We start from the raw sequence: 18394 nt of genomic DNA on the forward strand, positions 1-18394 counted from the left end.
ATTTTAGTTCGCTGATTCCTAGAATGTCTACGTTCACTCTTGTCATCTCCTGTTTGATCACTTCCAATTTGCCTTGATTCATGGACCTAACATTCCAGGTTCCTATGCAATATTGCTCTTTACAGCATCGGACCTTGCTTCTATCACCAGTCACATCCACAACTGGGTATTTGTTTTGCTTTGGTTACATCCCTTCATTCTTTCTGGAGTTATTTCTCCACTGACATTACTTTGCCAACCAAGGTCCGTCTAGTCAAGGCTATGGTTTTTCCTGTGGTCATGTATGGATGTGAGAGTTGGACTGTGAAGAAAGCTGATCGCCGAAGAATTGATGCTTTTGAACTGTAGTGCTGGAGAAGACTCTTGAGAGTCCCTTGGACTGCAAGGAGATCCAACCAGTCCATTCTAGAGGAGATCAATCCTGGGTGTTCATTGGAAGGAGTGTTGCTAAAACTGAAACTCCAATACACTGGCCACCTCATGTGACGAGGTGACTCACTGGAAAAGACTCTGATGCTGGGAGGAATTAGGGGCGGGAGGAGACGGGGATGACAGAGAATGAGATGGCTGGATGGCATCACCAGCTCAATGGACATGAGTTTGGGTGAACTCCAGGAGTTGGTGATGGACAGGGAGGCCTGGCGTGCTGTGATCCATGGGGTCGCAAAGAGTCGGACATGACTGAGCGACTGAACTGAACTGAACCAGGTAAAATGAGTCTCACGAGAAAGGCAGAGGTATGCTATAAATTATGCTTTATGCTGCTGAGGTCTGAATTTGTGGACTGTGCAAAGTTAACCCCCCCACACACTAGTTTGACAGGATTGTTTTAATATGACAAGATGAGATCAATGATAGGGAAGGTCCCATACACGTCTCGAACCACCAGATGCTTGTTGTCATTACTACAGTTCAGGATTCACTGCCCAGTCACTTTCAGCACCATCATTTACTAAACAGAAGAAGCAAGGCAGTGTGGCCAGGCTTATTAAGCTTATTTTTAAAGTAAGCAAGAATATACCAATGTATCACCTCAGAATTAACATATTTCTTTTTCCCACATGTAAGTAACATGATCAGTGATTGTGATTCAGGCATCCCATCTACAACACAAGACATTATCTCTAAGCTGGTAAGACACATTGATTCAAGACTTTCTTTATACAAAAGGATAAAGGATTCAACAAGCCATTTTTTAATAGTTAACAGTCCAGACCAGTTTTGCTGCTTGCTTGTCAAATCCCATTTGATTGCACTGGGTTAAAATAAATTCAATCGACTACCTGTCTTCAAGTCCAGCGAGGCATCGACTGTTTTTCCTTTAAAGTTATACCATCAGAAGCAAGACAGTAATTCTCGTTAATGTGTTTATCACACTAAAGATTGCAACTACATATCTATGGTGTGCTGAGTATTCTGCACAATTACTTGATTTAAACTTGACAACTATCCCCATTTTACAGATTAGCAAACTGAGTCTCAGAAAGGTTCAGTTACAATAAAGGAACAGAGTAAATGGCAGTGCCTATATTTCACTCCACCAGAACACCTTGCTAATGAAAATACCTAAGCTCATCTGAAGTTTATACTTTAAAATATTCTTGTCAAGAAACTCCAGGTCTAGAATAACAAGTCATTCCACCACTCCTCCCATTCTCATCTCCTACCCACTCCACCACACACCTTCCCTCTGACACACGCTCACATCCATTCCCTACACCCACGTGCCTTCCTCCAAGCCTTCACAGAGCTGTTCCCTCTGCTTAGACTGTCCTACCTTTCTATCCATTTAAGAGAACCCCAACCCACCCTCCCCAATGGGACAGTGACTTCGAAAGCTTTGCTCCCTCTCCCAAGGAGAATTAGTTGCCATGTGTGATCAGTTTATCTTTCTATCACAGCACACATCCACCACTTGAGATTGGCATCTGCCTGCATGTGCCTCCTTGACCACTACTAGAACATGAACTCCTCAAAATCAGGATCCAGAACCTACCTATGCTCTGTTCATCTAAGTACTTAGGGAGCGCACAGTGGGAGTTCAAAACGTGCTTGTTGAATTCATGAATGAATCTCCTTTTAAATCAAGGTCGATATTTCATATGTCCTACATTGTGAATGTTGCTTCCTGACCTGCATACAGGTTTCTCAAGAGGCAGGTCAGGTGGTCTGGGATTCCCATCTCTTTCAGAATGTTCCACAGTTTACTGTGATCCACACAGTCAAAGGCTTTGGCATAGTCAATGAAGCAGAAATAGATGCTCTTCTGGAACTCTCTTGCTTTCTCCATGATCCAGTGGATGTTGGCAATTTGATCTCTGGTGCCTCTGCCTTTTCTAAAACCTGCTTGAACATCTGAGAGTTCACGGTTCACATATTGCTGAAGCCTGGCTTGGAGAATTTTGAGCATGACTTTACTAGCATGTGAGATGACTGCAACTGTGCGGTTGTTTGAGCATTCTTTGGCATTGCCTTTCTTTGGGATTGGAATGAAGACTGACCTCTTCCAGTCCTGTGGCCACTGCTGAGTTTTCCAAATTTGCTGGCATATTGAGTGCAGCACTTTCACAGCATCATCTTTCAAGATTTGAAATAGCTCAACTGTAATTCCATCACCACCACTAGCTTTGTTCGTAGTGATGCTTTCTAAGGCCCACTTGACTTCACATTCCAAGATGTCTGGCTCTAGGTCAGTGATCACGTTATCGTGACTATCTTGGTCGTGAAGATCTTTTTTGTATGGTTCTTCTGTGTATTCTTGCCACCTCTTCTTAATATCTTCTGCTTCTGTTAGGTCCATACCATTTCTGAACTGTACATGGAACAACAGACTGGTTCCAAATAGGAAAAGGAGTACGTCAAGGCTGTATATTGTCACCCTGCTTATTTAACTTATATGCAGAGTACATCATGAGAAACGCTGGGCTGGAAGAAGCACAAGCTGGAATCAAAATTGCTGGGAGAAATATTAATAATCTCAGATATGCTGATGACACTACCCTTATGGCAGAAAGTGAAGAGGAACTCAAAAGCCTCTTGATGAAAGTGAAAGAGGAGAGTGAAAAGGTTGGCTTGAAGCTCAACATTCAGAAAACAAAGATCATGGCATCTGGTTCCATCACTTCATGGGAAATAGATGGAAAAACAGTGGAAACAGTGTCAGACTTTATTTTTTTGGGCTCCAAAATCACTGCAGATGCTGGTTGCAGCCATGAAATTAAAAGACGCTTACTCCTTGGAAGGAAAGTTATGACCAACCTTGATAATATATTAAAAAGCAGAGACATTACTTTGCCAACCAAGGTCCGTCTAGTCAAGGCTATGGTTTTTCCAGTGGTCATGTATGGATGTGAGAGTTGGACTGTGAAGAAAGCTGATCGCCGAAGAATTGATGCTTTTGAACTGTGGTGTTGGAGAAGACTCTTGAGAGTCCCTTGGACTGCAAGGAGATCCAACCAGTCCATTCTAAAGGAGATCAATCCTGAGTGTTCATTAGAAGGACTGATGCTAAAGCTGAAACTGCAATACTTTGGCCACCTCATGCGACGAGTTGACTCACTGGAAAAGACTCTGATGCTGGGAAAGGTTGGGGGCGGGAGGAGAAGGGGACGACAGAGAATGAGATTGCTGGATGGCATCACCGACTCTGTGGACGTGAGTTTGAGTGAACTCCGGGAGTTGGTGATGGACAGGGAGGCCTGGCGTGCTGTGATTCATGGGGTCGCGGAGAGTCGGACACGACTGAGCGACTGAACTGAACATTGTGAATGAATCATATGTACGTAAACACTGTGAAGTAACTGGCTCTTAAATGATTTTAACACGAAGAAAGGCTTCACTCACCCAAATCCAGTTTTTCCAGAGACCTCGCCCGGTTTCACCAGTTTCAGCCCAGGCAAGAGATGGCCCCGCCTCCCTGCCTGCCAATCAACCGGCCCTCGCGCCTGCGCAGACATCGCCCTCTCCCGAAGCCCCGCCCCAGTCGCCGCCCCGAGACCGTCGCGGGCGGTTACATGTGGCGTGAGCTTTCCCTTCATTAGCTCGCCCACTATGACGATCACCTACAGCTGCATTGCAAATGGCCGAGCGGTCCTCGCGGAGCTGGCCCTAACCGGCGGCTCTTATCAGGTACCCCTCCGGCGGCTCCTCAGCCTTCGGCCTTCGCAGGTTCCACCTTTCGAGGGTGGCGCCCACCGGACCCGCCCCGAGCGGGAGGAGGGGCGTGAGGCCCCGCCCCCGTGAACGGTCGGGCCGGTGAGCTGCGAATCCCTGGCGGGAGCCAAGCGCACTTTGGGCGGCCGAGGCGCAAGTGCGCCGCCCAGCGGTTAGTGTTGGTGCTGCTCGCGGCGTACTCGAGGGTGACTTGGCTGTCACGTTGAATTCCGGAGACCCCGTTAAGATTTTGTCTCCCCCGCGGAGAAATGGCCTGCGGTTCAACACACGTTTATTGAACATGTTTTAGTTGCAAAATCCCAGAGTCATGGTGTAAGGGATACAACAATGAAAACGGCACCTGGAGCTGTCCTTTTATACCCAAGGGCTGCATTCAGTCCTCCTGCAGGAGGAGCCTGGTAGGCTGCAGTCCGTGGGGTCGCTAAGGGTCGGACACGACTGAGCGACTTCACTTTCACTTTTCACTTTCCACTTTCACACATTGGAGAAGGAAATGGCAACCCACTCCAGTGTTCTTGCCTGGAGAATCCCAGGGACGGGGGAGCCTGGTGGGCTTCCGTCTATGGGGTCACACAGAGTCGGACACGACTGAAGTGACTTAGCAGCAGCAGCAGCAGTGTGTAAAAAGTATTTCAATGGACGTAGATCGAGATTGTTACGGTAGCACTCAGGATGGGTGACTGCTTGCCAACCAAAGAGTGCGTTGGTGGGGTGCTTGACTTAAAAGCATTCCAAGAGTTCGCCCTAGCCTGAAACAGCAGAGGGCAGCATGGTGGGCTTGGGGAAACCTCAGGAACCTCAGGTGTGGCTTGAGCGCAGGGTCACAATATATGAGGGGCTATTGACGAGGTCAGAAAAGTGAACAGAGACTAGTTAATGAAAGGTCCTAGATTAAGTTGGTTCTCATCCTAGAGATACCAGGGAGCAGTTCAAGATTTATCAATAGAGAAATGACAAAATCTGATCCATTTTCTGGAAAATTTAGTATGGTTACAACATAGAAGGTGGTTTAGAGGAAAGAGAGGCAGTTAGGATGGTGTTTTTATAGTTTATCTAGACGATCAAAGAGCCTGACCTAAGGCAAAGACAATGCAGAAGAAAAGGAAGGGACAGATACTAAACAGACTTTGCAAACTAGTCCTCAGGAGCTAATGACTGGTAGGATATGTACGGTAGAGAACAAGGTCATGCTTAGGATGAATCTCAGGGTTTGTTTTTTTAATATTTGTTCATTTATTTATTTGGCTATGCTGGGTCTTAGCTGAGGCATGAGGGATCTAGTTCCCTGACCAGGGATGGAATCTGGGCCCACTGCATTGGGAGCTCAAAGTTTTAGCCACTAGACCATCAGGGAAGTCCTCAGGGTTTTTGGGTTTTGTTGTTTCCTTTTTTTTTTTTTAGTCTTTTTACCCACAGCTTTATTGAGATATAATTGATATACAGCACTGTGTAAGTTTAAGGTGTATAGTTTGTCCAGTTTTTTTCTTAAGTGGTATGAAACAAGATGGCAGCTACAGATGGAGGAATAGGATTGTGGGAGAAGGAGTTAGGAGAGGGACTGCAAGGAGGAGAGTACAAGTTGGGACAAGTAGAATTTTGTGGCCAGTTGGCAACAGCCCATCTGTTTGTGTATTTATTCCTCCATCTTATTCTGAAAAGATTCAAGTTGTAAACATGTCCAACGGGTCAGAGATAACACTTAAAGATGGTTCAGTTCAGTTCAGTTCAGTTCAGTTCAGTCGCTCAGTCGTGTCCAACTCTCCGCGACCCCATGAATCACAGCACGCCAGGCCTCCCTGTCCATCACCAACTCCCGGAGTTCACTCAAACTCATGTCCACAGAGTCGGTGATGCCATCCAGCCATCTCATTCTTGGTCGTCCCCTTCTCCTCCCGCCCCCAACCTTTCCCAGCATCAGAGTCTTTTCCAGTGAGTCAACTCGTCACATGAGGTGGCCAAAGTATTGCAGTTTCAGCTTTGGCATCAGTCCTTCCAATGAACACCCAGGATCGATCTTCCTTAGAATGGACTGGTTGGATCTCCTTGCAGTCCAAGGGACTCTCAAGAGTCTTCTCCAACACCACAGTTCAAAAGCATCAATTCTTCAGTGATCAGCTTTCTTCACAGTCCAACTCTCACATCCATACATGACCAAGGGAAAAACCATAGCCTTGACTAGACAGACCTTTGTTGGCAAAGTAATGTCTCTGCTTTTTAATATATTATCAAGGTTGGTCATAAAACTGCCCAAGAAAAGGAAAGAGAAGAGAAGAGCTCCAGAAGGCAGGTCACTATTAAGAATAGAATAGAGGGACTTCCCTCGTGGTCCAGTGGCTGAGGCTCCATATTCCCAACGAGCCTTGATCAGGGAACTATATCCTGCAAGTCACAACTAAGACCCAGCATGGGCAAATGAATAATTCAATAAATATAAATGTAATAAAAAAATGTTTAATAGAATAGAGAGGTGGGTCACCAAACAGGAGCAATGGTATTCTGAAAGCCAAGAGAAAAAAGTTATAAGAATGTCTTATGCCCCAGAGAAGTTGAACAAGAGCCAACTTTGGACAGTTAGGAGATGATAAGTGATCTTACTGACAGTGGTAGAGGTGGAGGAAGGAGACGTTGCTTTAGGCCAAGTGGGGGGAAAAATGGAAACAATGACAGGTTTTATTTTCTTGGGCTCCAAAATCACTGCAGATGGTAACTGCAGCCATGAAATTAAAAGACGTTTGCCTCTTGGAAGAAAAGTTATGAGAGCTTTTTAATAAAAAAGCAGGGACATCAGTTTTCTGACATAAAGTCAAAGTTATGGTTTTTCCAGGAGTCATGTACAGATGTGAGAGTTGGACCATAAAGAAGGCTGACAGCTGAAGAATTGATGGTTTCTAATTGTGGCACTGGAGAAGACCCTCTAGAGTCCCTTGGACAGCAAGGAGATCAAACCAGTCAATCCTAAAGGAAATTAGTCTGAATATTCATTGGAAGGATTGATGCTGAAGCTGAAACTCCAGTACTGTGGCCACCTGATGTGAAGAGCTGACTCATTGGAAAAGACCCTGATGCTGGGAAGGATTGAGGGTGGGAGGAGAAGACCAAGGATGAGATGGTTGGATGGCATCACCGACTCAGTGGACATGAGTTTAAGCAAACTCCGGGAGATAGTGAAGGACAGGGAAGCCTGGTGTGCTGCACTCCGTGGGGTTGCAAAGAGTCAGACACGACCTAGCAACTGAACAGCAACAAGTGAATGGGAGACGGAAGCAGGGAGAATGAAGTTACACTGTTCTTTCAAGAATTTAGAAAGGGAGTGAGAGAGGGCAGCAGCTAGAAGAAGCATGGTCCAGGAAAGGCCTCGTTTGTTAATACAGGGAGAACATGTTTGTAGGCTAATGGGGAGAAGAGGTGGAAAAATTTCGTGGAGAGGGCAGTTTTTGAGAGAGCAAGACCTGAAGGAGCACCAAGGGTTGGAATCCAAGGTGGCAGTAGAGAAGTGAGCCTTGGATTAGAGGAAGGCGGTCTTTCTCTTGGGGAAAGGAAGGGTGTGGATGTAGACATGGAACTTAGTCTCCTTCTGAGGCTCGCCTCTGTGCCCGTCCCTTAAATGCCATGTTCCTCAGGGTTCTAACTTCAGTCCTCTCTTTAACTTGACAAATTCATTCACACCCTTGGATTACTTTTGCTTTGATCACTGCCAAATCCACTTCCAAAGTATTCACCTCTCTCCACCGTCAGACTGTCTAATAGAGGTTCAAGTGTATGGTGTCCAGCACTAAATTCGTTCTTTCCTAGCAGATTCCTTCTCCTGTATTTCTAATCTTGCTGGGCAGCTCTGCCGAACCATTCAAGCTGGACACTAGGAGTCACTTTCCATTTTTCCCTCTTCTATACCTTCACATCTGTTCTTTGCCTCCAAGTTCTATCATTTGCGTCTTGTGAGTATATCTCGAATCCGCCTCCTTGTGTCAGAACCACATCTCATCATGGCCCTCATTACTTCTCATCAGGGTCATTGAAAATGCCCCCTAACTCATCTCCCAGACTTCAGCCTTGTTCCTCTCAAAACCAGCCTCCACATTGCTACTCAGGAGACTGTTCCTAAAAGCAAATATGGTCATGTCACTCCCTTGCTTCAAATCATTGGGTGGCAACTGATTACTTTCATCATAAAGCTCATAGTCCTCAGAGTGGCATTCACGGCCCTCCTGGTAGGGCTTCTCCATGACTATCTCCTCTTCCCCGCCCCCCGGGTGCTCCACCCACCCTGAAATTCACACCGCTGTCCATTCTCACCAAGGTCTCCATTGGCATCTCTTGTTCCCACTCCCTAGAACCCACTTGTCTCCATTTTTTAGCAGTATCACCTTTTCTGCATTCCTCCTTGAAGCTTCCTCAATGCCCAGACTAATTTACATCCCTTTAACAAACGACTCACCAGGCTGAACTGGAATCTTCATTTACTTATCGGTCTCTGCCATAGTACTTCTTCAGGACAGGGACTGTTTTTATCTCTGCCCTTACAATGTATGATGCCTAGACATATTAGATTCTCAGTAACCATTTGATTAGTAATGAAGAGAGAGGGTCAGAAGGTTGAAGGAGTTTATAAGCCCAATGGACTCTCTGTATCAAGCATGCAGAGAGATAAGAAAGTGGAAGGTAGTGGAGGACAGGATTAAAAGTCTGAAATGACTGCTGTGTGGAAGGCTGACCAAGGAGAAGAAGGCACTTTAAGGGACAGTTCTGTCATGTATTCCTTCAGTGCTAAATATTGATGTCACACATGTTTTATACTCATTAGAAAATACTGCTGCTGCTGCTGCTGCTGCTAAGTCACTTCAGTCGTGTCCGACTCTGTGTGACCCCATAGATGGAAGCCCACCAGGGTCCCCCGTCCCTGGGATTCTCCAGGAAAGAACACCAGAGCGGGCTGCCATTTCCTTCTCCAATGTGTGAAAGTGAAAAGTGAAAGTGAAGTCGCTCAGTTGTGTCTGACCCTTAGCGACTCCACGGACTGCAGCCTACCAGGCTCCTCCATCCATGGGATTTTCTAGGCAAGAGTACTGGAGTGGCTTGCCATTGCCTTCTCCGTAGAAAATACTAGTACCAACCAAAGCTTAATCATGAAATCAAGTAGAGCTGGACAGGACTGTGGAGATGATCTTTTTGTTTTGTTTTAATTTTTAATGGCGTACAATTGCTTTATAATGTTGTGTTAGTTTCTTTTTTTAACTTTTCCTTTGTACTGGGGGATTGCCGATTAACAAAAAATATTGTGACAATTTCAGGTGAGCAACAAAAGGACCCAGCCTGTATACCACGTGTATCCATTTTCCCCCAAAGTCCCCTCCCATCCTGGTCACCACACAACAATAATGTTGTGTTATTAATAGCTTCTTGGTGAAGGAAATGGCAACTCACTCCAGTATTCTTGCCTGGAGAATTCCATGGACAGAGGAGCCTGGTGGGCTATGGTCCGTGGGATTGCAAAGAGTCAAACGTGACTGAGCACACAGCACATTACTAGCTTCTACTGTACAACAAAGTGAATTAGCTATATGTATACATGAGTGCCGGAGAAGGCAATGGCAAGCCACTCCAGTACTCTTGCCTAGAAAATCCCATGGATGGAGGAGCCTGGTAGGCTGCAGTCTGTGGGGTCGCTAAGGGTCGGACACGACTGAGCGACTTCACTTTCACTTTCCACTTTCACACATTGGAGAAGGAAATGGCAACCCACTCCAGTGTTCTTGCCTGGAGAATCCCAGGGACGGGGGAGCCTGGTGGGCTTCCATCTATGGGGTCACACAGAGTCGGACACGACTGAAGTGACTTAGCAGCAGCAGCAGCAGCAAACATGAGTGCGTACCTGCTAAGTTGCTTCAGTTGCATTAGATTCTGTGCCAACCCATGGACTATAGCTTGCCAGCCTCCACTGTCCGTGGGATTCTCCAGGCAGGAATACTGGAGTGGGTTGCCATTTCCTTCTCCAGGGGATCTTTCCGACCCAGGGACTAAACCTGTGTCTCTTGCGTCTCCTGCATTGACAGGGAGGTTCTTCACCACTAGCGCCACCTGGGAAGCCCATACGTATACACATATCCCCTTTTTGCAGATTTCCTTCCCATTTAGGTCACCACAGAGAGTTGAGTCGAGTTCCCTGTGCTATGCAGTAGGTTCTCATTCCAGTACTTAGTCACTCTGTCGTGTCTGACTCTTTGCGACCCCATGGACTGTAGCCCACGAAGTTCCTCTGTCCATGGGATTCTCCAGGCAAGAATACCTGCCATTCCCTCCTCCAGGGGATGTTCCCAACCCAGGGATTGAACCCAGATCTCCCGTATTGCAGACAGATTCTTTACCCTCTCAGTCACCAGTGAAGCCCAAGAATATTAGAACTTTGCAACCCCATGGACTGTAGCCTGCCAGGCTCCTCTGTCCATGGAATTTTTTCATGCAAGAACATTGGAGTGGGTTGCCATTTCCCTCTCCAGGGGATCTTCCTGACCCAGGGATCAAACCCACATCTCTTGTGTCTCCTATGTTGGCCGGTGGATTCTTTACCACTGCGCCACCGTGGAAGCCCATTTTATACACAGTAATGTATATGTGTCAATCCCAATCTCCCAATTCATCCCACCACCACCCTTTCCCCACTAGGTGTCCACATGTTTGCTCTCTCTGAGTCTCTGTTTCTTCTTGTAGAGCTCATCTTGCCCAATCCCTTCATTCTTCACACAAGGAAACAGACCCAGACAAGTCATTTTCTTAAATTGTGAGCACTTAATCTCAGAAACAGCACTACAGCCTCGTGTGTCAGTTATTTTATTGCCTCATTTGCCATTTGCTTTGTTTCACATTTTTCTGATTTCATAGTTTACATACTCTAAAAGAGACACTTTGGAAAAGCTAGGGGAATATGTTCCAGTGATGAGAACAGAGGAACTGAAAGATTATGGATTCTCTTAATTCCCTTAATGTTTCTTAGGAAATCATTTTCTAGAGAATACACTTGGATTTTTCAGGTAATACCAAGAATTTCAAGTTTTACTCTCTCCCAAATCATTAATAATAAGCTCTTCTCTCCCAAAAAGTTTTTATTTCAAACATCATATTCTGCAAATGGAAAAGTTAATCAGGAGCATGCCTATTCAAGTCTTCTTAGGTCGTTTTCAGGTTCCTTTCATGTTTCTAAAGTCAATCAATGGGATTCCATATAATTAGATATAGTTAAGGTATTCTGGATAATCGTGTCTGTGCTTGCTTGCTAAGTCTCTTCAGTCGTGTCTGATTCGTTGCAACCCCATGGACTGTAGCCTGCCAGCCTCCTCTCTTCATGGGATTCTCCAGGCAAGAATACTGGAGTGGGTTGCCATGCCCTCCTCCCTGAATAATCATAATACCTTGCAAATTTTCCCCAAAAGAATGAGCCTTATAATAAACAGGTAGAAGAAATCTTAGCAATTATTTTTTATAGAAATACATCAGTGAATAATAATGAATAAATATTTTATCTTAATCAAAAAAAAAAGAAGACTACATAGTTTATCAGAGACTAAAAGCTGAATTCTTTTAATCCATTAACATTTTACATATACCTTCACGGAGGTCACTGAAAAGATGTTTGATTAGATAGTCCAATCCCCAGTCATGTTCAGTTCAGTTCAGATCAGTCACTCAGTCATGTTCGACTCTTTGCGACCCCATGGACTGCAGCACGCCAGGCCTCCCTGTCCATCACAAACTCCTGGAGTTTACTCAAACTCATGTCCATTGAGTCGGTGATGCCATCCAACCATCTCATCCTCTGTCATCCCCTTCTCTTCCCACCTTCAATCTTTCCCACCATCAGGGTATTTCCCAAGAAGTCAGTTCTTTGCATCAGGTGGCCAAAGGATTGGAGTTTCAGCTTCAACATCAGTCCTCACAACTGATCTTTAGGATGCACTGGTTGGATCTCCTTGCAGTCCAAGGGACTCTCAAGAGTCTTCTCCAACACTACAGTTCAAAAGCATCACTTCTTTGGCACTCAGCTTTCTTTATACTCCAACTCTCACATCCATACATGACTACTAGAAAAACCATAGCTTTGACTAGATGGACATTTGTTGGCAAAGTAATGTCTCTGCTTTTAAATACACTGTCTAGGTTGGTCATAGCTTTTCTTCCAAGGAGCAAGCATCTTTTAATTTCATGATTGCAGTCACCATCTGTGGTGGTTTTGGAGCCCCCCAAAAAATAAAGTCTGTCACTATTTCCACTGTTTCCCCATCTATTTCCCATGAAGTGATGGGACCAGATGCCATGATCTTAGTTTTCTGAATGTTGAGTTTTAAGCCAACTTTTTCACTCTCCTCTTTCACTGTCATCAAGAGGCTCTTTAGTTCTTCATTTTCTGCCATAAAGGTGGTGTCATCTGCTTATCTGAGGTTATTGATATTTCTCCCAGCAATCTTGATTCCGGCCTGTGCTTCATCCAGTCCAGCATTTCTTATGACAAACTCTGCATATAAGTTAAATAAGCAGGGTGACAATATACATACAGCCTTGACGTACTCCTTTTGCGGTTTGGAACCAGTCTGTTGTTCCATGTCCAGTTCTAACTGTTGCTTCTTGACCTGCATACAGATTTCTCAGAGGCAGATCAGGTAGTCTGGTATTGCCATCTCTTAAAGAATTTTCCACAGTTTGTTGTGATCTACACAGTCAAAGGCTTGGACATAATAAATAGAAGTAGATGCTTTTCTGGATCTTTCTTACTTTTTCGATGGTCCAATGGATGTTGACCATTTAATCTCTGGTTCCTCTGCCTTTTCTAAAACCAGCTTGAACATCTGGAAGTTCACAGTTTATCTACTGTTGAAGCCAGGCTTAGAGAATTTTGAGCATTACTTTGCTAGCGTGTGAGATGAGGGCAGTTGTGCAGTAGTTTGAGCATTCTTTGGCATTGCCCTTCTTTGGGATTGGAATGAAAACTGACCTTTTCCAGTCCTGTGGCCATTTCTGAGTTTTCCAGATTTGCTGGCATATTGAGTGCAGCACTTTCACAGCATCATCTTTTAGGGTTTGAAATAGCTTAACTGGAATTCCATCACCTCCACTAGCTTTGTTTGTAGTGATGCTTCCTAAGGGCCACTTGACTTTTGCATGCCAGGATGTCTGGCCCTAGGTGAGTGATCACACCATCGTGATTATCTGGGTCATGAAGATCTTTTTTCTATAGTTCTTCTGTGTATTCTTGCCACCTCTTCTTAATATCTTATGCTTCTGTTATGTCCATACCATTTCTGTCCTTTATTGTGTCCATCTTTGCATGAAATATTCCCTTGGTATCTCTAATTTTCTTAAAGAGATCTCATTCTATTGTTTTCCTCTATTTCTTTGCATTGATCACTGAGGAAGGCTTTCTTATCTCTCCTTGCTATTCTTTGGAACTCTGTATTCAAATGGGTATATCTTTCCTTTTCTCCTTTGCCTTTCGCTTCTCTTCTTTTCATAGCTGTTTGTAAGGCCTCCTCAAACAACCATTTTGCCTTTTTCCATTTCTTTTCCATGGGGATGGTCTTGATCACTGCCTTCTGTACCATGTCATGAACCTCCATCCATAGTTCTTCAGGCACTCTGTCTATCAGATCTAATCCCTTGAATCTATTTGTCACTTCCACTTTATAGTCATAAGCGATTTGATTTAGGTCATACTTGAATGGTCTAGCGGTTTTCCCCACTTTCTTCAATTTAAGTCTGAATTTGGCAATAAGGAGTTCGTGATCTGAGCCACAGTTAGCTCCTGGTCTTGTTTTTGCTGACTGTATAGAGCTTCTCCATCTTTGGCTGCAAAGAATATAATCAGATTTCAGTATTGACCATCTGGTGATGTCCCTGTGTAGAATTTTCTTTTGTGTTGTTGGAAGAGGGTGTTTGCTATGACCAGTGCATTCTCTTGGCCTTGGCCCTGCTTTGTTTTGTACTCCAAGGCCAAATGTGCCTGTTACTGCAGGTATCTCTTGACTTCCTACTTTTGCATTCCAGTCCCCTCTAATGAAAAGGACGTATTTTTGGGGTGTTAGTTCTAGAAGGTCTTGTAGGTCTTCATAGAATTGTTCAAATTCAGCTTCTTCTGCATTATTGGTCAGGGCATAAGCTTAAGTTACTGTGATATTGAATGGTTTGCCTTGGAAATGAACAGAGATCATTCTGTCGTTTTTGAGACTGCACCCAAGTACTGCATTTTGGACTCTTCTGTTGACTATATTAATAATAACCAGTCATATTAATAATGTGTCATAAAATGACTGACTAGTGCAACTTATATATGCACACTTATATGTATAAAAACAAAGTATATGTAGATTTAGTAGTAGCAATGTGAGTTGCTCAGTCATGTCCCACTCTTTGGGACCCCATGGACTGTAGCCCACCAGGCTCCTCTGTCCATGGAATTCTCCAGGCAAGAGTACTGGAGTGGGTTGCCATTCCCTTCTCCAGGGGATCTTCCCAAACTAGGGATGTAATTTTAATATATTCCTTCAGATTCATATGAATATTTCATAATAACTTGTCTCTTACCATGCATTATGAATAACTACCCATTAGTTCTCCTAGTAAATAGTTGTTCCTTAATAAAAAGAACATTCGTAAATTAAGGAGATAAATAATAACGACACTACAATCTTCTACGTAAATGCTAACAATTTTTTTTTTTAGGAATCAGCAGCAGCAGTGCTTAAGCTAGTACTTCTTAGAGCTGAACCAAAGACCATAATTCAAATGGGAAGGTAAGTTATATTCTAATAAAGTCTACTTTTTAATCATTACCAACTGATAACTGGGTTTCCCTGGTGGCTCAGTGGTAAAGAATCCACCTGCCAATGCAGGAGATGGAGGTTCAATCCCTGGGTCAAGAAGATCCCCTGGAGAAGGAAATGGCAACCCACTCAAATATTCTTGCCTGGGAAATCCCATTAACAGAGGAGCCTGATGGCCAACAGTCCATGGGGTTCAACTCTTTTGTTTAGTGACTAAACAAAAACAACCAGAAACTGATAATTATAATGATGACATGGGGGGAAATATTTATCATACGGACTCTTGATTGAATCCTCAGAAGTAAGGGTATAAAATTATGAATGGTAAGGATGACATTAAATTCAAGAAAGTGGTTAACTCCTCAAAGAGAAGGGAGAAGAAATTCAGGAACAGTATATAGGGGACATTAATTGTATCTGTAACATTTTGACTGGACAGTAGGGCTATGAATGTTCTTATCTTATTCTCTGTACCTTTTTTCATATACCAAAATATTTCATTAATAAAAAGGGCAATTTCCACTTGAAAATATCTTTAATAAGATCATTATACTTTACTTGAGACATTACATGATGTGGTTTAAACCATGTAATGTCCCAAGTAAATATTTCGCTAGTAAAAGAACAAGTGAAGAATAGTGAAAGTGAAAGTCACTCAGTTGTGTCCGACTCTTTGTGACACCATAGACTGTAGCCCGCCAGGCTCCTCTGTCTATGGAATTCTCCAGGCCAGAATACTGGAGTGGGTAGCCAGTCCCTTCGCCAGGGGATCTTCCCAACCCAGGAATCAAAACCAGGTCTCCAGCATTGCAGGCGGAAGGCTCTTTACCATCTGAGCCACCAAGGAAGCCCAATTTCTTTTTTTTTTTTAAGACTCATCATTGTTTTTTAAAGAGGAGGTTTGTTTTAGCTTACACTTAATGTAAAGACACATTAAATGAATGCACAGTTTTATGAAGTTTCTCAAAGGACTCACTGCCACCAACCAGCCGCAACTACCACCAAAGCCAAAGAACAGATCTCTGCCAACTACCCCAAAAACTCCTCACCACGCTACCCCATTCACAGTTTCCTCCCTCTCCCCCAAATCAGCAACCATTCCACGTTGGGCAGCAGTCATTTATCCTATTTCTTCATCACCTTGGCGCCTGAATATGCAGCTTCAGGCAAAAGAGCCCAGTCCTGCCCATTTTTTAGTTTGATGTCTTTTAAGTCTCTTTAATCTATATATTGCCCTTACATCCCTTTCCTTTCCTTACAATTTATTCTTGAAGAACCTACAGAGTTTGCCACAGTCTGGTTTTGCTGATTGCGTATTCAAAATGAAGTGCATCCCGATCAAAGCAGTTGGATCCAGTGACTTGATCCCTTTGGCAGGACTGTAGGTTTTTCATCAGTTTTTGATCTGATGGTGCATAATTCTGCCTTTTGGCATACTAGCACCCACTGATATTCATGGCCTACACCCTAGAGCCATTAATTTATTGGGGGTTGCAAAATAGTGATATTCTAGTTTTGTTTTACTTACTAGCTGGAATGATTTGAAAAAGGGATTCTCTCCTCTGTTGCTTACTTATATCGAACATTCCGATTTGAATCTTTTGAGGACCTCCGCCCTGGTCTCCAGACTTGTATACCCAACCATTCATTCCATATCTCCAGAGGATGTCTAACAGGCATCTCCAACTTAGGTTCGAAGTCAAGCCTCCTCTTGGAGTTGTCCCCACATCACCTCTCCAGTTCCTCAGGTCTAAAACCTCTATGCTCCTTGATTTTTATCTCTTTTACTTCCAAATCTAACCCATCAGCAACTCCTGTCGTCTTTCCCTTCCAAATACATCCACAATCTGACTGCCCTCCACCACCATCTCTTGCTTGGGTTACTTAACATCAAGTTAGATTCTTTTTTTTTGTTGTTTAAGGGTTGCACTCTTAAAGTTTGATTTAATGACATTTTATCATTATGTAAAACATTTGGCTCCAAAGTCAAATCTATAAAATGAGTTTCCTTCAAGAAGTCTCATTTTTGTTCCTTTCTTCATACTACTCTCTCTCCCTCTATGTAGGTAACTATTTTGACTAAGTTTTTAGTTTATCATTTTCTTTTTTTTTCTTTTCTATACGAGATACATCCAAATATTTCTATTTCCTTTATGGTAGCATATGAGAATGACAGAAAAATGGTAGTACATCATAAGCACTTTTCTCCACCTTGCATTTTATCAGTTAATATTATATCCTAGACATCATGTATTCAAGTTCTTTAACATTTAAGGACATTTCTGAATGTTATTCACTAAGCATACTAAACATAAATTTAAAATCACATCCAGTATCAATTTACTTCAAATCACATATGTAATTTTTGAAGAGATGATAGAACTAGAAACTCTTTTCCTACAAAGACTCTCCCCAATTTAAGAATAAAAATAAATATTTTTAAAGTCGCTAAGTCATGTCTGACTCTTTGTGACCCCATGGACTACCAGGCTTCTCTGTTCATGGAATTCTCCAGGCAAGAATACTGGAGTGAGTTGCCATTTCCTTCTGCAGGGGATTTTTCTGACCCAGGGATCGAACCCATATCTCCTGCTTGGCAGGTGGATTCTTTACCACTGAGCCACCTGGGAAGCCCTAGTGGATATTATGCATGTCAACTAATACCATCATTAAAAATATCTGTAGTATATTGTATTCATGATATGATACGAAAGGTTTGTTTTGAAAGGGTGCATATTTTGAATTTTCTACCTCTGGGATTATCTTTTCTACATGTTTTGAGATTCCTCATTCTCATATATATCCAGTTTAGCATTTGAACATGTATGTTGCCTATATAACCATTTGGATATAGAGTGTTCAAAAATGACTAGATTAAAGCCTAGGCACTAAGCAACTATTTTGTTTGCTATATCCCTAAATTTTCTGGATTGCTGGGCAGTAAAGATGGTGACACTCTCCAAAAATCTTATATCCTCCTAAAATGTCTGAGAAGGTACAAAAGGTACCTAGAAGCTAAGTGGTCTGAAAAAGGTACACTTTGTATTACTGTGGGGAAGCTTAATTTCCCCACCCAACTCATGCTCTCCAGAATATTTGATCTTTGCAATTTACGACTTTTAAATTCTAATCTGTCATGATAGAAAGCCAAGAACTGCCAAAATTAAGTGTGTCTACCTAAAAATATAAGAATACTAAAAATCAGTGAACAAATAGAATTTTCTGTTTGATCAGAGTCTAGATGTAACCTTGGAATATGAGTGACTTGCATCAAAGGCATGTCAAATATACACATATATGATTAGATTATTAGACTTTTCTCTGTTGTAATTTATTTTTCTTGATGCAGTGTTAAATACATATTCACACTTTAGAGTTTTTATCTAACATAGTTTAATTCTTCAAATGTATGAAAG

General features: G+C 43.1%; 1 protein-coding gene across 1 annotated transcript in view; it reads left to right on the forward strand.

Annotated features, from left to right (window-relative positions):
* Window positions 1-1072: 1072 nt before the first annotated feature.
* Window positions 1073-18394, forward strand: part of LOC129561476 (uncharacterized) — a 42828-nt gene continuing 25506 nt past the window's right edge. Inside the window, exons 1-3 of the mRNA XM_088836131.1 lie at window positions 1073-1132; window positions 3829-4128; window positions 14878-14948. Of these exons, the coding sequence (XP_088692257.1) occupies window positions 1073-1132; window positions 3829-4128; window positions 14878-14948 (431 nt within the window). The remainder of the gene's footprint in view (window positions 1133-3828; window positions 4129-14877; window positions 14949-18394) is intronic.

The sequence above is a fragment of the Moschus berezovskii genome, chromosome 5 (assembly GCF_049115385.1).
Source record: "Moschus berezovskii isolate FMDL1 chromosome 5, NW_MosBer_1.0, whole genome shotgun sequence".
Classification (NCBI taxonomy): Eukaryota; Metazoa; Chordata; class Mammalia; order Artiodactyla; family Moschidae; genus Moschus; species Moschus berezovskii.